Source organism: Halichoeres trimaculatus, unplaced genomic scaffold (assembly GCF_033239565.1).
Source record: "Halichoeres trimaculatus isolate MK-OKI-2021-1 unplaced genomic scaffold, fHalTri1.1 fHalTri1_scaffold_17, whole genome shotgun sequence".
NCBI lineage: Eukaryota > Metazoa > Chordata > Actinopteri > Labriformes > Labridae > Halichoeres > Halichoeres trimaculatus.
Window position 1 is genome coordinate 24,989,954 of NW_027437195.1, and position 21,489 is coordinate 25,011,442.

A 21,489-nucleotide genomic window follows, 5' to 3' on the forward strand; every position below is an offset into this window, starting at 1 on the left:
CTGTTTTTTTAATAAAAAAAAAATATGGAGCAAGAATTTTTCAAATGCAAGAACTAAATAATGTTATTGCGATTTTTTTTTCCTTCCTTAAATTTAAATAAAATAAATTAATAAATTAAATAAATAAAATAAATAAATAAATAAAAAAAAATAAATAAATAAACAAAAAGTTGGGAGTTTCTTGGTGGACTCCAATAACAGAGAGCAGATATTTTTTGCAATCTCTGTTTGTCCACAGGGGGCGCTAAAACCCCTCAAACTAAAATTGACTCACTGTAGCTTTAAACCCTTACAGTAACCTTCAAATCTTTACTTCTTCTTCTTTCAGTTTTTCTTCTTTACCTTTGACTTCCTCATCTTTCTTTTTTCCTTCTTCGTTTTCTCGGTCCTCATGAGCCGACTTAACTGTCTTTTATTTTTTTCATAATCCCATTCACATTTTCTCCATCTTTATTCCTCTTCACATGTTTTGCAATGCCCTGTCTTGAGAAAATTCCCAGGGTTCTTAGAGGGTCAAAGGTCACTTGGCATCATCCACAAACAGCATACCACAGCCTGCATCACTCTGCCAATCTTCCCTCTCTGTCACTTGTTCTTCTAAATACTAGTTTAGCCAACAGAGCTCAAAATACTGACTCGGAAAGAAGCTGATAAATCTGTCGGGTCAATCCTGGTTTGTAACCACTAGCCTTGCTCTTGCAAACAATCATATATTATTATTTTATCATTGTCTTTATAAAGATTTGGAACGAAAAGAAGAATGAAGTTGAAAAGTAACCAGTTCAAACAAAACATTTTGGTCCAACAGATGGAAAGAAATGTACCTCTCCTAGTTTGATACCAACAACCCCCCCAGCCTCACATTCACACACACATAAGCACACACTCACACACGACTCACTGTGAGGCTGAATGGCGAGCCGTCCTCACCGGCCAGTCAATTGGCTCATTCATCCGGTTTCCATGGTGAAAATTAAAACATGTTGCAGGGCTCTTTTGTTGCCGTCGCCTCGTTTTGGAGAGAAGAGAGACCAAACAGAGGGTTTTAATTTGATGAAAGAGAAACTTCCAGAAACTCTGAAACACAGTCGGCAAAGTCTACAGTTTGTTCAGAATTAAGACGTTAACATTCATTATTTTTAACTAACACGACTCAATACAGAAAGAAAACGATTCACAGATTAAAGCCACAGTAAAGTAATGTGTTCATATTCTGCTTTTTGTCTGTTTTTGCCTCAGTTTTTGTTTCCTTTCATCTGAGTCATAATATTTTGGGATGCAGCTACAGGGTATGAATTTAAGTCCACAAAAGCTTCTATACTAAACAGAAATTACTGATAATGTTAGTCAGAAATAAGTAAAACCATTCTAAGTGTGTCTTTGTAATTTTTGAAGGGGATGAAAATTGTTTTTTTTGGAAATGTGACATCTGTAATTTCAAAATAAAAGACTAAAAATGAAACTATAAACATGCAGTCGGCTGATACGTCTTCAAAAGCAAGCAGAAACCAAACCATTAATTACTGCAAATACTAGAAGAGTGTGTATGTGTGTGTGTGTGTTCTGGGCGCGCACACACACACACACACACACACACACTCATACACACACACACTGAAGGGCTGGAGTGTCTGGCTGTATAAATGGGGTGTCAGAGAGCCACTTCCTGCTCTTTCATAGCGGGTGGAACATCCATCTCAACCGGAGACACTGACCCTTACACACACACACACACACACTCTCTCTCTCTCTCTCTCTCTCTCACACACACATACGCACACACACAAACACACAAATGTAAGCGAGCATACAGAGGTTTTTTCAGCCTCTTTGTGTACCTTTTACATTCACACACTAACACTCAGTCTGTTTAAAAGCTCAAAGACGTTTAGCTAGTCCATCTTGTGCTCTGATTGAAAATACTTTTTCCCCCCTACATCTTCTAATCCATTGTTTTTTGTTTGTTTTTTTTCATTTTTTTTTGTCTTTAAACACTTGATTCAACCTTAATTTAATTTTTTAATTTCACAACAGTTTTAAGTCGAAACAATTTAAAACAGTGCAATGAGCTCTGCCGGCTTTTGTGATGTGGATCCTGACTGACATCAGTCTGATTAGCTGTGCTTGCATGCTTTGCTCGCTGACTTCTAAACTTGGTCAAAAGGGAGTTTTTTTAAAAGAAAAGAGCAACATTTAAAAGCACAGTTGTGTTCTCATTTTCATTACAGTTGCAGCAATGCGCAGGAAGAGGCTGCAACTGTACTTTAGTACGGTGTCCTGAAATGGACAAAAGAGTAAATTGCATCGTGAATATTACATTAAAGTTAACCACAAAAATATAAAGAAAACACCTCATTTACCGAAATGATATAACTAGAAAATGACAGTAGAGTGACCAAAATAAGTGATGCTTTCTGGGTTTTTTGAAGTGAAGTGCATTTTATGAACTGACACGCCAGACGAACAGTTACGAAATATCAGACTCATTTGACTGAGAAGGAAGACAGAAATTTTTATGTAAAAGAGCCAAATCAGATCAAACTGGCAGATCTGAGTGCCATATTTGTTATATTTCAGCAGAATTGATAAAAACAGTAACAAGGAGAAGAAAGAGAGGAAGGAATTGTGAAGAGAAAACAAATCTATAAAGACTTAAAGAGATAAAGATGGTGGAAATGTAGAAAAAAATCTTGTTAAAAAGAGAAAATGACACATAAAGAGTGAAAGACAAAGATGAGGAGGATGAGGATGAAGATGTGTCCTTCCTTTAACTTCAGTTGTGAAGAAAGACTCTTTCTGTTACGAAGCCTCCGACAAACTTCCCTCATTCGGCAGATCAGATGAATCTGTGTGAGGGGGAGGGAGGAGACGGGGGGAAAAGTAATGTTCAAAATGCATTAAATGTTTTTCATGTATGACTGCATTTTTGCTGACATTTCAGCTCCGTGCTCATTAATATGGAGACCAAATTAAACTTATGATTGCTTGTTGATTTTCTCCCCCTCTCTCCTCTCCTCCCCCCTCCCGTCCCGCTCTTCTGTTTTGTCAAGCGTTTATCCCTCGATTCTCAGGGTTTCTGGAAAGCTGACGTGATTTAGTCGATTTTTCAATCACACATATCTGAAATATATGAGGCAACCTTGGTTCATCCTTTCTTCTTTATGAAATAAAAAAACCCTTTTGTAGATATTTTCAACTCTTAGTAGCATCTATCATAAACTGCCAGAACCTTTTTTTTTAAGTTTTACCTTAATTTGTAATACCAAAAATGTCCTAGACATCATGTTACATGGCTTGTTAGATTATTTCTCATACACACTTGCACACTACAACTCATTACTACTCATTTTTGCTTTGTTTCATTGTCAGAAAGTACATTTTTAATGCATTTAAGTTCAAATAGAGACCGAAAATGTTTGGCAAGCCAAAAACAAGAAACTAATTTCATTATTAATGAACATACAGTGGTGAAAAGTTTTGGGTAGCCTTATGCATTTGTAAAACTTAACATCAAGAATCACTCTTAGGTCTTCAAGTGTAATTTCTGCTGAAACACGAACCTTATACTAAGAAAGACAGAAAAATTTAAAATATTAAAAAAAAAAAAAAAAAAAAAGACGAAGAAAAAAGTCAAAATTTTGAGTTTTGGTTTATTTTTGAACCAAGATTGTGGTTTTAATCCAAAGACACAATTGCTGTTGCTGTGCTTCATGTCTTTATGAGGTCAGCACATTTAAAAGTTCTTCATTCATTTATTTATTTAGTTATTTTTTCAGTTTTGAACACATTCTCTACTATTAGTTGACTCTGATACCAACATTGTTAAGAACTGATTTATTGAAACAGTCAAGAGTTAAGTTTTGTTAGTTTTTGTTGATGTCTGTCTGAAGCAGTCACACTTTCTGACACAGAAAAAAAGACTTCCACAAATGTTTCATGATATTTGAGACAGTGTTAAACTTTGAGGGTGTCTGAAAACTTTTTTCCACCACTTTTTATGTTGGCAGATGATTTTTTTTCTAGAAAATGTCATGAAAAAAAAGACAAAAAAACTTCTGCTTATCATTTATTTCCAATCCATTAAAACAACATATTCAAAATTTGGGTCTCGAAGTTTGATTTGATAAAGAACAATTTGATGTTTTTTTAAAGCTGTAATATACTAACAGATCAAAATCTTTGGTTGGTTACACAATAAATGCAAAACTGACGATGCAAAGTGAAAATTCTCTGGTTTCTTATGATTTCTTGACAATGCATGAACAATGATTAACTAAAACTTCTTCCAAAAACTTCTTCCCATGTTTCTTTGTGCAATATTTTGACCAATTTCTCCAAGATCCAGAGAGTTTCAGTCATATATGTTATGTCCACAGCGCAACCCTTACTCTTGTTTATACTATTTTATTAAGCCAGAAGTCGACTGATTGTGTAACATGATAGTTACAGTGAAGCTGAGACTCTCAGCTAACACGTTGTTCAACTGGACACTGGTCTGCCTCAGGTAGCTGGAAACAGCAAGAGAGTTCATCCACAGTCGTTTTCACAGATAATAAGTTTTGTTCTGGGTAAGGCCTGTTTCAGGTGATGTAGCGATGTGTGTGTTCTCTACAGCACAGTTTTCTCAGCTATATTTCAAACTCCTGAAGAACAAATTCCAAGTTTGTGTGACTGAATGTGGAACATATGGGCCTGAAGGAGCAACTAATTAGTTTAAATTAGTCTCATTTTAATGTTCAGGGGCTGAGCTGATCAACAGAAACGTTTAATAGCTGAAACAGCAGGAAGAGTTTATAGATGATCAGATTCTTCAGGAAACTATCGAGATAGAGGTGAACTTGCAAAACTTTTGCCACAAACATGTCAACAACTTTTTTTTTTTTTTTTAAGATCAAGGAGCTGAAAGAATGTGTCAAGAGAAACAAACCTAGACTGGAGAAGGTTGGACTTAAAACATGAGGCTCTATGGAAGGTTGCTCACTTTAGGAGGCAGCCTCTAGTGGACGCTTGGGGAACTGCAGATTTTTGCATTTCCACTCGGGCTGATGATTCTTTGTCTATTTTTCGATACTTTTCTTCCTGTCAGGTCTACAGTATTTTCATGCTCCTGTTTCCATCCTCTTTCCTCCTCCTCTTGTTTACTGTATTTCTCTCTTTTTCTCTTTCTTACACAAACTTTCTTTCCCTTTTTCTCTCAATCCACCTCCCTCCATCCTCAGGCCTGTGTATCTCAGTCCATCCTTGCATGGAGATTGACTAGAGGCATGAATACATCACAACTAGCCATCCATGCATCCTACCCCCCCTTTTCCTCCTCACACCCTCACACTCATCCTCCCCCCTCTTCCTCCTCCTTCTCCGTCCCATTTCTCCAAGATCCCTCTCTCAGCACTTATCTCAAAGTTCGGATCTCATGCATTTTAATCGGCGTGTCTATCTTCTTTTCTCCCCCCTCTGCCTCTTTTCTTTGACTTTGGATCAGTGGCATCCTTCAAACAAACAACAACAATAACAAAACAACCTTCCTCCACTTCTCCTCCTCCTCCCCAGCAGCTCCCTTTCCCCTTTTTAAATCAATATTTGCCATCAGCGAATAAATCGTATAATTTCCTGACTGTTAGACGAGTGGGACGCCGACATATTTACCTTCAACTCGTCTCTTTTTTTTGCTGTCGATCCCTCGTTCTCGCGGCGTGGCTATTAGCTAAGTGAAGGGGATGGATGGCTGTGAAGCGCGGAGCGATAGCATCTCCATCAGAATCAGCGACGTTGAAAAATGGCCGCCGCCTCTCTGATGACAGCACAGCAAAAAAAACACACACATTTTCACACACACACACACATATGCATACATCCTCTCACACGCAGAGTCAGAGAAGAGACATTTAAATATTCAAATGGGGCCGGGTGGTAATGATAAACGACAAGGGAAAAGTAGAATCAAGTAGCTATCGATGCAGAAAATGAAAAGAGGAGAAAGAAAAGAGAGGAGGAGGAGGAGGAGGGAAATTAAGCAAAAAAAAAAAAAAAAGATGAAGGCATTGAAGAAGAGTTACGCTAACAGCATCAGAGGAGGAGATAGATGGAGAGCTGTGGAGGAAAAGATGGCTGAATTAAGCAAACACAAGAGGAGGTGATGAAGGGGTGTTACCGTAAATACAGGAGGAAGTTTGTCGACATGTATCAGAAAAATGGAAGAAGAAGTAAGGGGACAGTCACAGTAATGACATCTGGGAAAGATTTGGAGCATTAGGTAGAGGATACAAGATTCCTACCTCTTCCAACCACTAGTTGGCAGAGTTAAGCGCACCAGGATAACTAGTGACCTTCAGCCCAATGTGTCAGTCGTTAATGGCTGACAGTCACCACGTCATCAGTGAACAGGATCACATTGAAACACCACCAAGGTCTGTAGCTGCCAGCTGTTAAATGTGATTTCTGTTTCAACCTCAGCTAACTAGGTTTGACCTCAAATAAGTGACATTAGCTGTAAGGAAAGAAAAATATGACACTTGTGACTCAATATGGAGAGTGAATAAAACATGAAGTTCAAATTAGATAGATAGATAGATAGATAGATAGATAGATAGATAGATAGATAGATAGATAGATAGATAGATAGATGGAAAGATAGATAGAATTACAGGTAAGGGAAACAGATTTCATGCTCAAAGTGAATCTACGGTACATTGTCAAACTTTTAAGTATGCTTAATATCAATCCTGAAATACGAAATCCTTATTACCGTAATGATTTGAGTATAAGATGATTCTGGATATAAGACCACCCCCTTTTTCCAAAACCGATTTTTGGAAAATAGATAAGATAGGACAAGAAAAGATAATACTTTATTGTCCGATTGCTCAGAAATGTATTTTGCAACATCCAGCTCATCCAAAAATTTACAGTGTCAATTACATTCAAAATGAGAGCATCACATCAGAAAAATGAATAAAAATATCATAAAAAGTTAAGAAAGTGCAACCGTCCAACTATAGTGCCATACAAATTCAGCACGGAAGAATGTCCAGCGTTGGTGTAAGGGTCTGTGTGTGTCTGCGTGTGTGTTCGTGTTGAGCTGTGTGTGAAGCTGTCCCACCTCACTCTGCTCTTTATTCAACAGAGACATAGAGTGAGGAACAAAAGAGAAGTTGGACTTATTTTTCCTTACAGTTTGGCATCCAAGTTTCGGTATTTTAGTATTTGATAATTCTACTAAATAATTTATAAAAACAATCTAAAACAAGTCAGAACACTTTTTACTTTAACATTGTTAGATACCTCAGTAGCTTTGGCAATAATTTTATATTTAGCATCTTAGCTTTTCCTGATTAGCTGTTTCAGTTGTACAGCTTTTGAGCCACGCCGCTGTGGTGCCCAGCTCCTGTCTGACATTTTGTATGTAGCCTGTCACTTTAAGGAGGTTTTGAGAAGTGACAAGGAAGAGTGAGTAAGACAGAGTGGATAGAGAAGGCGGTACAAATTCTAGTCCTCTAAAATGAAACAAACCCAGTTTTTCAAAGGGGAAGTCACAAGAAAAAACATTGTCTTCTATTCAAAACAAAACACTATTAATCTGATATATTAAGTGCAGTTCCCTGTCAGGACGTACTGTTCCTGCTCCTTTATTATGACAAAAGTTATATGTAAGAAGTATTATATGTAGGGATGGGTACGTTTCACATTTGAAATGATACAGTATTGATGCCTGATACCTGGCAATTGGTACTCAACGGTCCCAATTTTTGGTACTTTTTGTATTTATGTTGTAAAAGACATCAATTTGTTAAATACAAAAAATAGATATTTTTTAAATTTAACATATTTATTCTTCAATTTATAACCTTACAATGCTGTGTTCATGTCCAGCATGGAAAATCACCAACTCTTCCACTCCCCTACAGTCACAAGGATGCATTTAGGTACCTAAACATGGTACCTTATGATTTTACGTGAATCGGTACTCGGTACTTTTGACAGAATTATTGGTACCTATAAAAGTACCTAATATGGTACTCATCCCTAATTATATATTTAGATATAATAAGTTCAACTCAATATGCTGTGACAGAATTTGATATGATCCTCTGTATGTGTAGAATATAAATCAATAGTCATTTGTGGGAAACAAAGGTCATCTTAGCTGCATCAAGACCTGATCAGTGTGTTGCAAACTTGTGACAACAGGCATCAATGGGTTAACCTTCTTGTGTGGTTTGACAAACTGTTGTAATTTCAAGTGTCAAAATGTCAGTGCTGCCACACTGTTTACAAACAGGGAAAGGATCTATAGGTGTGGAATTTTTTTTAGGATCAATCAGAAACAGAAGCTGTTCAGAGGTTTTACGAGGTCTTGGTTATGGCTAAAAATCTAACTCTTTTTTTTCAAAGTGACGAACTTTCAGGTGGCTTCTGGAAATGTCCTTTAGAGATTTAGTTGGAAGTCTTAATATGATACACATGCCGACCAAATTTCAAACATATAGATGAAGAGCAGTGCAAAAGGCCCTTTGTGGGAGAAAAATTGGGATTGTTATGAAGCCTTTTTTCAACATTCATGAGCCATGAATATTAACATTTTACCACTTATCTGTATGCAGAGTTTTCATGAAGCTCTGAGAAGAAGGGCTGAATTAAAAAGAAATAAAGTGACAGAGGGGAACTATTCAACAGGCAAAGCTAGTTTGTCCATACACAGGTCTGTGAGAATGCATTTTTCTAATATGTACAGTAATGTGAATAAACTATCTAAAAAAGTACCATTTTGCAGCTCCACTAGTCTCAGCACTCAAACAGCATCTGAAAGTAAAAGGGAAGAAAATATTCAGCAACACTTGGTGCTACAAAACGTAACATTTCTTCAAAATCTTTCCAAAAAAAGGGACTCTGCAGTGTGCTGTCAAGTGCTGCTGCTGCTGTGTTTGATTCCCGTTCTTCTGCAGAGCGGCAGAGGTGCGACAGTTTTACCTTTAAAGTGGTCAAAGCAGCGAGAGGAATGTGCTGAAAACTCCCACACCTCAAACGCTTCATCATGAGATAAGCTGCAAACAACAAGGATGAAAAAAAAACGTTTTTTAAAATGCTGAAAAGAGTCTCTTTTGACTCTTAAATCTTCACCAACTGAAGGATTGAGAAGTTGGTTCTTTGTGGAGGACAGACGCTGGAGTTAGTGGATTCATAGCAGTAAAACTGGATTCCTGTGGAGACGTGGAGAAGTATTTACCAAAACATTACAACAAAGCTTAACTCCACCATGTCTGCTGTAAAAAAAAGAATACTTCCTCTTTCAGAGATTGTAGCACAGTTTTAGAAAACAAAGGACCTCACAGCAAGAGATCCTTTCCAGGCCTGAAGCTGTACTATCTGGGATTTTTACTTTTGTGGTCATCAGACGGACTTTTACTTTGAAATTTGTTTGTATGTTTGTTTACTTTAAAGTCACTTTTGAACACAAGATATTCTGCAGGGTGTCTAGTTTGGAGAGTGTAGATTCTTGGTCATGTCATCAATCTTAACACACTTTAACTGCAAAAGTCCACCAGATCCACATCCGGTACGTCTCCGGTCTGACATGGCTCTGAAGCCGATAGGTTTCCATTCTAAACTTTCTGACGTCTTTCCGTCTCCAGAGCAGCCACACCGAGCTGATGATGATGGAGGGCAGGAAGACCAGCCTGCTGGGACGAGCCGAGTCTCTGAAGAGGAGCGGGACTGAGTTGCCGAGCGACTTCCACCGCAAGATTCACAACCTGACGCACACATGGAAACAACTGGAGGTAACTTACACACACACCCAAACAAGTACACAGAAAGAAGTTTTTGAAATGTCAAACACAGAGATGGTATCTGGAGGATCAGAGATATTTCTGCAGAGACAGGAGTGTGTGTGTGTGTGTGTTTTTGTGTGTGTCTAATTTTAGGCTAATCAGCGCTGATCTAATCTAGAACATGAAGATGATAATTAGTGTCGTCTCAATTAACTCTGCTGCCACCGTGGCCTTTAACAGTGTGATAGATCCAGACAGACTGAAGGATAGACCGGCTGATATTCTGTAACTTTATTTTGTTTTTGTCTGGATTTCTGTGAGAAGACTTTTGATTTCATCTATTAAGAGCTTGTACTTTTATTTATCCCCTTCAAAATGTCATCATCATATTGAAGTCAAATCTTTGGCTGCCTTTAGACTTTAATTGCAGCCACTGGCCAGCAGGGGGCGACTCCTGATGTTGCAAGAATAAGCAAAGCTGCCAATCATCTCACTTCGCAAACCATGAATACTCTTCTATCCGAAGTACTTGTTTGCCACAAGCATTCTTAACCTGGCGTTAAAGCTCCTGTGAGAGTTTATTTCTGCTTATAAAACAAACTGAAAACAATATTTATGCTTCTTCCTGACCTAAAATGCAAATAAGACCATCAAAAATAACAGTAGGTTGTTCTTCATGGTCATTCTTTGTGAGTGAATCCTCTGGCAGGGGGTAGGAGTCAGACCCAGACCAAGGGTTTAACTGCAGCTGCTGCTGCTGATAAAGCCTTTTTAAAAGGTAAAAAGTATGAAAATTATGAAAATTACAAGAGTGGTACATACAGCAGTGGTGATGATATATGAAGTAACCATTCTGACAGTTTTCAAAACCAAACTAAAAGAGTTCACATTTTCATTTAATATCAGAAAAAGTAAAAAAAAAAAAAAAATCAGTTCATTCTGAAAAAGAAACATTTTTTTCTCCGATTTCAAAAGAAAAAGACAAATCCTGAGATCAAAGTAAAAAAAAAAAAGTTTGATGACCAGTTTTAGAGAAATTAATTTAGAATCCTGAGATTGAAGTCAAATGTTTACCTTTTTTAATCAGAATTCTAAGTTAAGGTAATTTCTTACATTTCAACAAACAAAGTCAAAATCCTGAGTTAAGGTTAAAATTGTGACTTTTGTCCTTAGAATTCTGTTATAAAATGCAGATTATTGAGCTTTTTCCACATAGCATAGGGAAATAAAACCAGTAATCTAAAATAAATGTCAGAATTCTGACCTGTACTTCTGATTTGTACAGATAAAATATGGGATTTTTTTTTTTCATCAAAATCTGATATTTTAGTCAATTCCTGACATCAATTTTTGAATTCTGACTTTTGAGGTTAGAAGTTTAAAAAAAAAAGAAAAAAAAATCAGAAGCCTGAATCAACTGTTGTCAGAAACAGAAACTGTGAAATAGAAGGCAGGCTAAGCTACATGCACTTCAGCCAACCAGCAGGGGGGGCTCCAACCATTCTGGCCAATTGAACTTTACGATTTTAAATGAAATTTCGACTTAAGATCCTAGACAGAGGCCCTATTTACGTGACAGTGTTTCATCTGAAAACGCTAAAAAGCAGTGAGAAAAAGCTCACTTTACACCGAAATGTTCCAGTAAGCATTCCAGGCCTGTAGTTGGCGCTATAACTGTCTTCTCCAGAAGTGGCTTTTGGTAGATCTCCACTGAAGTAAAGTTGAGCCGATCATCTGGTGTATTGGTGAATTCTTAGTTCAGAAGTGGAGCAACAGATGCACATTTTGTATAAAGAAAGTCAGCAAATTCAGCAGATTAAGCAACACAAGCACGGTAGTCCACGATAATCATGAAAACGGTACTGTTGTCCTGTTGTATGCCCTTGCGTGAAGTGGAGCATGACGTCAGCATTTTCACTGAAGACGCCAGCTTACCGTTTACATGGCAACGGTGGAGGCAGCGTTTTAGTGAAAATCCATTCTGAAGGCCATGTTCAAAAGTTTGCATTTTAGGTCAGCTAAAATGCGGTTCCCATGTAAACGAAAGGCCAAAACGTGACAATACTTGTCTGTTCCACTGATAATCCATCAGAAAATTATGCATATCCGTCTGTCCACACATTTCTTCATCTGTCTTTCCTTCTTGATGTCAGGCTGTAGAAGGTGTATCATGTCTTGCTGATGGGCACATCAGCACCTGATTGCCTTTACCCGTGCGTGCTGTTTAATTCCAGTTCTGCGGTGGCGCTGACATCTGGCAGCGGCTCGTCAAGAGGCTGAAAAGTGACGATATGACTTTGTTCCTCAGAAGAAAACAAACCGTCTCCTGTCGAGCGTTTGGCGCGCTGACGCGATGATCTCATTCGCACAAGCAGAGAGCGGCAGAGGAGCAAACGCCATCTGTGTGTGGCGCACACACACACACACAGTGTCAAAGTTATTGGAAGTGTGTATGCGTGTGCATTAACATATGTATCGTCGCTCGAACAGATTCCATTTTAGAAATTAAACAACAGATGAGTCCCTCTGTCTCTGTCTTCACGTCTCCGTGTGTGTTTCCGCCACAGTAACCAGACTGTGATTAAACTTCTATTACTGACAAAGACACATTTGGACTCACAATGCTGTATCTCTCACACACAAATCAAAGTTAGTGTGTGTGTCATGAGGGAGTGGAGATGTATGGATGTAGAAGAAAGAGATACCAGTGACGCTTCTAATCTCTCTCGAACTCTGTTTTTTTTTTTTTTTTTTTTTATGTCTTTCCCTCAGACTACACAGCCAAAAATATGCTCCTGACTATTATGTCGTTTTATACAGTAACAACTTACGGCATTTAATAAAGATGTTTTACTCATCTTACTACTGTTTAGACTACACCAAAATGTGTGACAAGATCATTCTCACCATGCTCAGCGAGGCAATTTATAAGAAGAAGAAGAAAAGCAAGCAGCGTTACAGATAAAAGAAGATGATTACGTCATCCTGTTTGTTTTCATACCATTAGCGGGCAGGATGTCAATTCATTGCAGATGTATATCTGAAAAACAGCCATCTTGCATTTTCACTCTCTGCTCAGAATTCCGTATGCAAAACAGCAAACAGGAAGCAAAAGTTAACTCAAATAAAACAAAGCAAAACATCAACAACAGCATTAATCCTTCAAAGTCTGTGTTGCGACCTAGAAATATTTGTGTGCAATTAAATATGAAAGAAGAAAGAATTGTGCATAGTATTATTTAACTTTCGTCTAAATTGTTAATTAAAAAGAAACATACAGGTACTGCCATTTCATCTTGGTTCTCATAGAAATTAAAAGTTGTAATTAAGTCTCTTTATTAATTCATGAAATAATTTATTTATACTTCGATATCTGATGCTAGTGATCTGAGAGGTGACCCAAATGGTCAAGGTCTTGATAAAGAGACAAAATGCAGATGTGCCATTTTTGTTGTGAAGGACCCAATTCTTCTTAATAAAGATAATCATAAGAAAAAATACAGCACCCAGGAGAAAATGTTGCCCAACGGAAAACAGAAAACAGTCACCACAAAAACTGCTCCCCCTGGTGGCTGGCTGCAGTATTGGTCAAAAAATTCAATCTCCCCAGTCATTCCAGATGGGCTGTGGTCAAACTTTAAAAAAAAAATGTTTCTCACATCCGTTTGTTGTGCTGGTTTGAAAATACTATTTGGCTGCCTTGTATTCAAGTCCCCTTTTTTTCTGAAAAATGTTGTTTTCATTAGTTATAGGAGGTTAAAAAAAAGACCGTACACCATGTTTAACTATGATTGACAGCTGCCATTCTTGTATATTTTTTCAGTGGTTATAAAAGGGAGAGCCAAGAAGAGATTAGACTCTCAAAAGAAAAAAATAATTTGTTTTGTCACCCGGGTCCTCTCAGATTCTCTTGTAGCCTCTGCTGCACTGACTCTCGCTGCACAATGATAGCAATAAGGCCTCACACACACATTGGCATCATAATAGAGGAAAGCGGCAAAAACCCTTGGTAAAATTACATGGAGCTCATGTTGAAGTGCTTGAAACTGCAGTTCTTTAAGTGTCCACTTGAGGCTTGCTGTAGATGCGCCAGATACACACTCACTCCAAAAGCAGATCTTAAAAGCCAAGATCAGCATGTTAATAGTCTTGTATGAAAAACATTCAAGGTCTGAATGTTTTTCACAACTGGTTATTTTTGAAATTATTATACCCATAAGTTTTGCCCATTGCTGTCTTGACTGTCTTTAAAGACAACTTCTTTACCTCATCCTTACAAAGATAGGTTGAATTCTGTATTTCCAACATGTCCTCTGTCAACGATTGGCTTTAAAACTCTGTACCTGAAAGAGAAGGGTGACTTCACAGAGACTATCTGCCAGTCATGCCCTAATAGGGGCACAACTTCAAAAATAATGAGCCATACAAAAAAATAGCTCTTTTACAAACTGGTGTGTATGTGGTGTCTGGTGTTTTGCAGCCAGCCTTAAGTGGACACTAGAGGTACTGCAGTTTTTAACATTTCTGCACAGGCTTCATAACAGCTGCTTGCTCTGCCACAAAACTTGCAGAACTGACATTATTTTACCCAGGCATCAGTTTCAAATTTGGTGTATGAAGCTTGTTGTACTTGTGTAAAATTAATGCATCATACTCTATCAATATTTTCCCTCCTCCTGTATTTATCCTCCCACATCTAATCCATTTTCTCTTTTTACTCCGCTATTTTTCTCTGCCCTTTCTCTTCTTCTCTTCTGATTTATCTTTCACATGTCTAAATATTAAAGCTGCTTTTGCTCCCAACAAAATGCTCTCTATAAATCAAAAGTCTCTCTTCTGTTTGTCTCACCCCTCCACCCCCCTCCAACATGGCGTCAGAGTAGCATATTAACGGGCCTATCAGTGCTGGCGTCGGCATCTGCTGCTCTGACACAAATTGGGAATTAACTGGAATTGATGTCCTGTGCCTCGCCTCTGAACTGTCCTGGCCTTATGAAGAATTTATGACACACACACACGCTTACACACACACGCATACAGCAATGAACAACACAGAAAATAAAGAGGTTGTAAATTAGCTTTGATCTCTTCTGTTGTGGATTTTGGCAGCAGTTTGTCGTTATTCAGGGTTACTCAAGGTCAAAGCATGCGATTGGAGAGATGCTATCCTCCACTGGGTATACACACGCACACGCACACTGCTTTGTGAACACTCAGGGTTACAGAAGTTAAAAATAAATACCTATTAATACTTTATCCATCTCACCTGTCAGCTAAATTAGCTTAGAAATGATCTTTTCGTCCTTCTTCCAACAATGCTCCAAAACACAGGAGGCAGTGCCAGTTCACTACTGAGAAGAAAAGAAGAGGAGGACAAGGAGGTGGAGGGGGGGAAAACAAATTCTGGTTAATTGAGTCCCAAAAAACAACACACCATCTCTCCTTTTGTTTCATTTGCTCTGCTTCTCTCCTTATCTTCCCTATTTGCTCATTTTCTTTCTCATTTTCACCCTCTCCCACTGGATTTTTCATTCATTTGCTTTCACTATCCCTTCGTTTCTTCTCCCAAATCGTCTCTTAGTTTTTCAGGCTCCTCTTTTTGTTTCTGCTTTCCTGCTTTCCTCCTCCCTCATTCACCCCTTTTGTATTGGATAACTCAGTTTCCACTGGTTACACGGTAGTCACTTCCTGTTGACTGAAGGATGACAGGAAGTCGTTTTTTGTCTGAGCCAACCCTGGTCAGTCCTGCTGGTCCAAAACATTCATATTGCAAAATTTAACCACAGTGACAGCACCCCCTATCTGCAGCAGGATGTGACATGTTTTCTGATTGACTCAATCAAGCCAAAGGTTTCTGCCCCAGAGGACATTTCCCAATTCTCGTTCTGGGTGACCTTCCCGAGGGTCACCAAGTCCTTCCACAGCCCTAGTGGGTCAGGTATATCTGGAGCTATACTGGGTGGTTTTCCATTTTGTTTCCTGAATGCAAACCATTAAATCTGTCAGCAACATATGTTTGTCTCGGGGGGCATGAGGGCTTGCCTGGAGAAGGGATTCCCCTGGTCGGGTGACTCTGTTCTGGGCCTGCCTGCATGCCCCACTGGGCCACTGTGGTTCTTTGACTCGGTTCCCTGATGCATAGCGTAACCCACAAAGGGCCTGAGCTTGGAAGAGCATCCACCTCTGGTGGTACTTTTCTGGTTCACCCTGGAACTTAGTTCCCCCTCAAAACTTGTGGCTTTTTGGGTGGATGACTGGAAGTTAGAGGCTTCAGACCATTCCCCCCTCCAACCGCCCAAGGAATGTCTGAGCCCCAAGCCAAGGAAAGTTGCTTGACCCTGGGCACACAAGGGTACGGAATGGTACCGCTAGATTGGCTCTGGTTCCCCATCAATGGGCGACATGAGCCCTGTGTTATGGGCAGGTGCCCTGGATGCCCACATGGAGCAGAAGGCGAGGTCTAGATGACTGGGGTGTCAAAGTCTCCAGACTGAGATGCCCTTAGCCTGAGGTGTCTGAAGGGCCAGGGGTCCACATTGTTTGGACCCACAGTAAGGTAACATGAGCTGGGCTTGGATCATCGTGAGACGGACAGGGGTCTCCTCTGGAGGAATGTTTACATGTCAGGGTGGAGCATTCTAAAGATCAAGGCCACCCTGGGGTGACCTTTCCCTAGATCACCGAGGATATCCTTCCACAGCTCTGGTGGGTCAGGTATGTCTGGAGCTGGACTGGATGGTTCTCCATCTTGCTTTCCAAATACAATGGTTCTCTTGTTGCCATCCAAAGCCTCTGACTTCTTGACGTCAGGTCTGTAACAGTTCGATGTAGTTACACAGGGACAACACAGAGGGTTTGATTTTAAGCTCTAAAAATACTTTGGATGTATAGACACCTGAAGCTTTGATGAGCTTGTTGAGACCATGCAGTGCCTCTCTGTAGGAGATAAACAAGCTCGAGCTCAGTTTTTGGTTTCTTTTTCACCACCTGTGGAGGAGAGAAAATTCATCTCATTATCAGAAGGAATGTTTGTTTCTTTGTCTTAAATTACCTTCCTGATAAGAGCACCAATCCATCCCTCCATTACACTGTCTCTCTGTCAAACTCTCAACAGTCTCACAGTTGCAGTCGCTTCTCATGATCACACAGCTAACCGCACATTTGAGCGGTCAGGGGGTCCTATAATCGCCCCTCTTCATCCTCTAATGGTCTGGTTTTTACCTGCCAGAGTTCAGCTCAAGTAGTGTTCCCGCTCAGGAGGGAGGGTCGCTGCCGCGCCAACGACTCAATACCTTTTGTACAAATACATACAGATGCAAATGAGCAGCAGGGACCCACGCAGGGCTCGTTCACAAACGGCTCTACGTTCCTCTTGTTATGGCGGCTTGTTAAAGTCGTAATGAGACCTGCAGGATAACAGCTCTGTGAAACTTGAAAAATTCAGAACTCTCAATGTGATGAGGGGAGTCTTTGAATGATGCTGGAACTTTTCTCTTATAAGGAAAATATATATATAGGAGAAAAGACAAAGCTGTTTTAGATCCTAAATTTGGGTTGAGCAAAAATAAAAGTGATTTAGCCTCAGAGAAAAAACATTCTGAACCGTTCAGTATTTTACCTGCTGGTACAGAAGTCCCACTCAGTTCAACAAACTTCAAACTTGCTTTTAGTTAATCATCCCAAAGCTTCAAAAGCATCTGCCAGTTGGTACATTCTGTCTTTGTAAAGCACTTTGTGACTTCCTGTCTGGGAAAAGTGTTATTTAAATAAAATTTACTTGCATGAATAAGAGAGCTCAGGTTGTGTCTCAGGGGGTGCATCATTTAAGGGGCGCATTAAAAGACTCACTAAAGCTGGACTTCCACCAGATGCGTGTCTGATCCATCAACCATCCAACACCCACCAACTCCAATGATAGGAGAGTTGGAGTCACATGGCTCTACTCCAATATGAACCGGTGCTTGTGCATGAAGTGTATCCAAGTGGCAACCTCCAGTCTAAAATATGAGTTGATGCAGAAGTGCTAGTGTTTGTTGTTTCTCAGTTGTCCGTTTGAGGCTGGCACCAGAAGTCACATACACGCCAAGCCGAAATCCACCTGTGCCAGCCAATCAGATTGAGCCCCTGTCATTCAACTCTGGCGTTTGAGAACTTTACCTGTGTCTACATGAAACCATGAAACCAAAGTTTTCCAAAATCTTCACTTTGGCTGGAGTTTTCAGAAAACAGAGTTTTTAGTGATGTAAAACTGTGGTTTAGTGTGTATGACAGGCATGAATGTATAAAAATATATGCAGTTTCCCAGATACTCGAATTTGTGTGGACATAGCCTCAGCTCATGTGTCTGACAGGGACCATGTAGCTGTTAATGTGCAGACTGAAAACTCACCCCACTTCCAATATGGCCGCGTCAGCCAATCTGCTTCAAAAATCTGTTTCAGAAATAGACAATTTACTCAAGGAGACTACATCCATTTATCATAGTCTATGAGTGTGCCATGCCTGAGCACAGTACACTTTTAGTCACACTGGACTTTAGGTTGAACTGTGCTTGGGAAGGGTACATATGACCAGTAGGACCACACCCAAAAAATCTAAAAACCTGTCGACTCAAGACCTGGCTTCGCCCATTATGATGGTTTGTTTTTGTTGTAAGGATAAACATGATCTGGTGTCAACACATGGAAAGTTTAAAGGTGTGTTTCAAAGTTGTATCAGGACCTGACTACAGGTCTTTATTCTTGGTGCTGGTTGCTTCATCCTGCTTTGGGATCCAGCAGTAAAATAAGTCTCAAGCCAGAGGGAGTTATCACATTGACTGTAGTGAAACCTGCTGTCAACTCCACTTTCTGTCGAGTGATGGAGTGGAGATGAACCAGAAAGGGATCTGGCGGAGATTATCTGTATCTTAAATATGATGTGAACTTGCTTTTTAGCCAGCTAAGAAATTAGCTGAAGGGACACCTTTGATAACTTACTCCTTGCCCTTTTTCTCCTCCAGTCTTTTTCCCAAATGTAGTCATTTAAAAACAAGAACCAAAGAGGCGATTCATGAAATCTAGACATGAGTGGCATAAAGGTGGCTTTGTCCATTTTTGATAAGGTTTGAAGCGTTGCCTCGGAGCTGTGCCCTGAGCTCACCATGAACTGCACAAACATCAAAAGTTTGTTTGTTATTGATGAGCACTTTTCTTAAAAAAAAGACACAGACACACAAACACACACTTGTCTAAACCCAAGTGGGGAATAGTCTCTCAGCGGCTTGCTGTGTCGTACTGTGTGATCAACAGGGGTTGGAAAATTACTCTGCAGAGCTTATTACGCACACACACACGCACACACACGCACAAACACACTCTCCTGGCTCTTGTTATTCGAAGTTGTTCCCATTTGAAACAGTGATTGCTCTTCACCAAACACTCTTTCAGTCTGTATTGTGTCTAAATGATGTTTTGCTGTGGGTGTGAATATCGGCTCTGTAGGTGAAGCTGCTCCAGGCTCTGAATTAGCCGCTGATCTGTTTGCACCTGGAAAAACACCGGTTAGATTCCCCCGAGCTTTGTTCATCAACAACAGCAGCCTCTTTGACACAACAATGACAGACTTCACAACAACAGCAGGAGCATTAGCAACATCAAGCTAATTCAAAGTGACAACAACAACATGAGGAACACTTTGGAAATAAATCTTCATGTAACAGAATGAGATTTAAAATGAGTGATGTGGATAAATTTTTATTCTCCAGTGCACAAAGTGTGAAGTAGCGTTAGTATTTTTTATGATACGTTACATGTCCTAGGGTTTGAGTTACACTTTCTCCTAATTCTTCTGCCCCCCTTCAGAAAATCCTCTCAGAGCACTCAGCACCAGCTTCGTCCCAGCAGAACCGGTCGGCCAACGGGAACTCTTTACAAGTCACCAGTCAAGGAACAGCTGTGGAAAACCCTCGCTTGGCGCTTTCCCCGTTCACCAACTCGCTCCTGGAGCAGCTGGAGGCTCGCATCAAAGAGCTGAAGGCCTGGCTGCGAGACACCGAGCTGCTCATCTTCAACTCCTGCCTCAGACAGGACAAAGACGCGGCGGAGCAGCTTCAGAGCTTCAAGGTAGGAGAACAAGCTAATTTACTACTAGCACTAATACTAACAGCCCCACACAGTCTACTGAGAGCCAGTGGTAACTGCACCATGTTTAAAAGGATATCACGCTCAAGCATTTTAGAGATCAAAATAACAAGTCACCTCTGGATGAACTGAAAGTATCTCTACATAAAGTCTGTTAAGTTTATCCTGAAATTCCTGTTATTAAATACAAACTAGAAAAGCACTCAGACAACACTTTAGTCCTACTTTAATGTTATACTTCCTTTCAGCAGACTGTCTGCTACAATTTGGTGTTAGTTGCAGGTTTGTACTATAATATGTTACCTGACAGTGTTGAAAATTATGATGACCCAGTACATATTTCGTATTCCTGATCTTAGTATCCAGAATATTGCCAGGATCTGGATCGTACTTTGACATCAGTCAGAAATGATGGTGACCTTGTCTTGAATTGTTTTGCAAAGCGATCCGACCATTTATGGTGGAGTTATATACACATATGGTGAAAACGGCCCTATCTCACAATTATACAGAACTCTTTAAAACAATCCTGTATCCAGACGGTGATCCAGATCACCTCCAAAATTAAATAACTTCTTTCTTATCCCATTTTGACTATTTCCAGAAAATTTCATCAAGATCTTATTGGTTTTTGAGTTATGGTGTTCACAAACAAACAGACAAACTCTCTTAAAAACATAACCTCCTTGGTGGAGGTAATAAACACACAAGTGCAGGAAGAAAGTTCCAGAAACTGTTGGAAGGTGAAGTGTGTGTGGGTTTCTTTAGGTGAATGGTGTCTCTTTACTTTTCTTCACCAACTTTAGCTCTCAAAAGCATCCGCCAATCAGCATTAAGCTTCAAAAAAATGTTCCCTGTCTGTGTGTGTGTGTGTGTGTGTGTGTGTGTGTGTGCGTGTGTGTGTGTTTCTAAGTATAGTAATACATCGTCTTAATGAGGCCAGATGAAAGCAGGGCTGTTTTGAAGCGATGGATGTATGGAGGAAACAGCAGTTAGCCTTAAAAGCAACGGGACGCTAACAGGATATTAATCAGCCTACATCACACAGAGAACAGCTAGCTGCGCTGATTAGCCTAGCCCTGCCGTGTGACTGACAACTAGAAACACACACACACTCACACATACACACACAGTAATAAAAAGTGCATACGCTAAAATAGAGCCATATACAAAAAGATTTATGTATGTATATGCGGCGACACACACTGACGATACACACTCACACACACACATAAATATTCAAATGAGCGACACATGCTTACATACACTTACAGACGCATAAATGAATGAATGCATAAGAATAAATAGATTAGTTTAACAAAACACAGAACATGAAGAGAGACGCTGTAAACTTTCACTCAAGCTCTCAGCTGTGTGTTGACCTTGGTGTTTGAGGTCCGCACATGAAGCAGTGAGAGCTCTGTGTGACCTCAGTGAACAATAAAAAATCAGAGAGTGAGGAGTTTGTGGTTATTTAGTCAGTCTTGATATCAACGTGACACTTAAAGATTCAAAACACACACACACACACACACACACACTGGCTGCACTATATGATGAAACCGAACAGAAACGAGGCTTTATCTGAGGAAAGTGAGGCC

General features: G+C 39.7%; 1 protein-coding gene across 1 annotated transcript in view; it reads left to right on the forward strand.

Annotated features, from left to right (window-relative positions):
* Positions 1-21,489, forward strand: part of akap6 (A kinase (PRKA) anchor protein 6) — a 206,648-nt gene that overhangs the window by 139,344 nt on the left and 45,815 nt on the right. Inside the window, exons 16-17 of the mRNA XM_074692188.1 lie at positions 9,630-9,776; positions 19,610-19,870. Of these exons, the coding sequence (XP_074548289.1) occupies positions 9,630-9,776; positions 19,610-19,870 (408 nt within the window). The remainder of the gene's footprint in view (positions 1-9,629; positions 9,777-19,609; positions 19,871-21,489) is intronic.